The sequence below is a fragment of the Ictalurus furcatus genome, chromosome 19, assembly GCF_023375685.1.
Source record: "Ictalurus furcatus strain D&B chromosome 19, Billie_1.0, whole genome shotgun sequence".
In the NCBI taxonomy this organism is placed as follows: Eukaryota; Metazoa; Chordata; class Actinopteri; order Siluriformes; family Ictaluridae; genus Ictalurus; species Ictalurus furcatus.
In genome coordinates this window covers 25,991,297-25,992,987 of record NC_071273.1, presented here as the reverse complement: position 1 = coordinate 25,992,987, position 1,691 = coordinate 25,991,297, and the positions used below count along the sequence as shown (strand labels likewise).

The window sequence follows — 1,691 nt, the reverse complement described above, 5'->3', positions numbered from 1 at the left end:
GAAAATGGTTTTATAAACAGATGAGGAAATATCTTCTGTCACTAACAAATGCAAATGAAGAACAGTACTAACAGCTTTTCCTTATATATCCTTACTTGAGCAGTGTTTCTGAGAGGGAAATGAAGAGCACTTTTCTTGTGTACGTAGAGACTTTCCATCATCTGCAGTAATAAAATACATGCATTAATGAAAAGTCTCACATGCAGCTTTATCTCTCAGAGCAGACTTTTCTCAGACTTCTAACATCAATTTCTGCCAAATACACTTTATATTTCAGCAACATTAGTTATACACTATTCACAATCAAACACTGCAGTTTATGGCAACGTACAGAACCAGAAAAGTCTGACTCCACCCACCTGTGCAGGTAATACGAGCCACCTCATCACCATTATCACATCTGTTCTGTCCCCAGGGTGAAGATGGACACTGCCACAGATTAGAGTCGTGTTTCCTACACTTCAGATAATCCAGCCAGTTAGGAGCAGATTTTACTCGTGTTTCAGTGTTTGACACATTGCCACGTCTTCCACAGTTCAGCTCTCGACACACCATGTTTACTGTCTCCTCATCCATCTGATTGTGACACACATTACCCCAGGTTCCATTGTAGAACACTTCCAGATTCCCCTCACAGCCCTCCGTGAGTCGGATCTCTTTAAACTCTGGTGGAAGAACAACGACTCATACTGAGTATAAATTTGTAATCATTACTTCTGTTCTGGCCGTTATTATTTAAAATATGGATAAAGATTAATCACTCAAAGTTAATGGACATCTGCTGCTTTTATGAACAATAACTTCATAAACTTTATTGTAGATAAATTACACTGTACCTGAGCACACGACTCCTACGTCCTCCTGGTGTCCACATTCACCCTCTTCACACAGCTGAAATCTGCAGTTCCACAGGGACGTCTCGTTCCCCTCACACTCCACCTCATTCAGCCATATGGACCCAGTTCCAGGACCAAACCAGGCTGGTATGTGTGTACTGAGGGCCACTCCACACTGCAGCTGTCTGCACACCACCTGCGCATCCTCAATATCCCACGAGTCATCACACACTGTCCCCCACGAGCCGCTGTGGAAAACCTCCAGCCTTCCTGCACAGTCTCCCCCAGAACCAACCAGCCTGATGGACCTGGGGTCTGGATTTAATGTTATAAGTTATATAAAACTAATATACTATTATAACATGTTTAATTACTCTGTATATTTAATAGGATACTTTAGAATTATAAAACATGTATTACTGTTGTTAATAGCTGCTCATTGGTAGGTGTTGTGCTGCTTACCTGAGCAGGTGATGTACAGCTGTTCCCCGGAGCTGCAGTTGACAGGTTGTGCACTGCTGCAGTTCCCCAGATGAGCTTCACTCCCAGAGCAGCTGAAACCCGTTACACACATGTGTTTGTGTTCAGTGGTGGATGGAGAGGAGCGGTAGTTCAGCACGGAGCCACAGCCCAGCTGTCTGCAGAGCACAGACGCCTCAGACAGACTCCACGAGTCCAGGAGAACTCTCCTCCAGTCCTGCCTGAAATAAATCTCCACCTCCCCCTGACACTCGCTCCCTCCAGACAACCGCACTCGCCCCTCATGAAACGCCACGGATGATCCTGAAGCAGAAGAACATCATTTAAATATTCTAATGAACACTGACTTTATTCACTAACGTGGTGTAGGTGACG

At 44.5% G+C, this 1,691-nt stretch overlaps 1 protein-coding gene across 1 annotated transcript in view; it reads right to left on the bottom strand.

Annotated features, from left to right (window-relative positions):
* Window positions 1-1,168, bottom strand: part of LOC128623298 (antigen WC1.1-like) — a 1,964-nt gene extending 796 nt beyond the window's left edge. Inside the window, exons 1-2 of the mRNA XM_053650265.1 lie at window positions 360-1,168; window positions 96-161 (exon numbers count right to left, since the gene is read on the bottom strand). Coding sequence (XP_053506240.1) covers window positions 96-161; window positions 360-576 — 283 coding nt within the window. The 5' untranslated portion in view covers window positions 577-1,168. The remainder of the gene's footprint in view (window positions 1-95; window positions 162-359) is intronic.
* Between the last annotated feature and the right edge of the window lie 523 nt (window positions 1,169-1,691).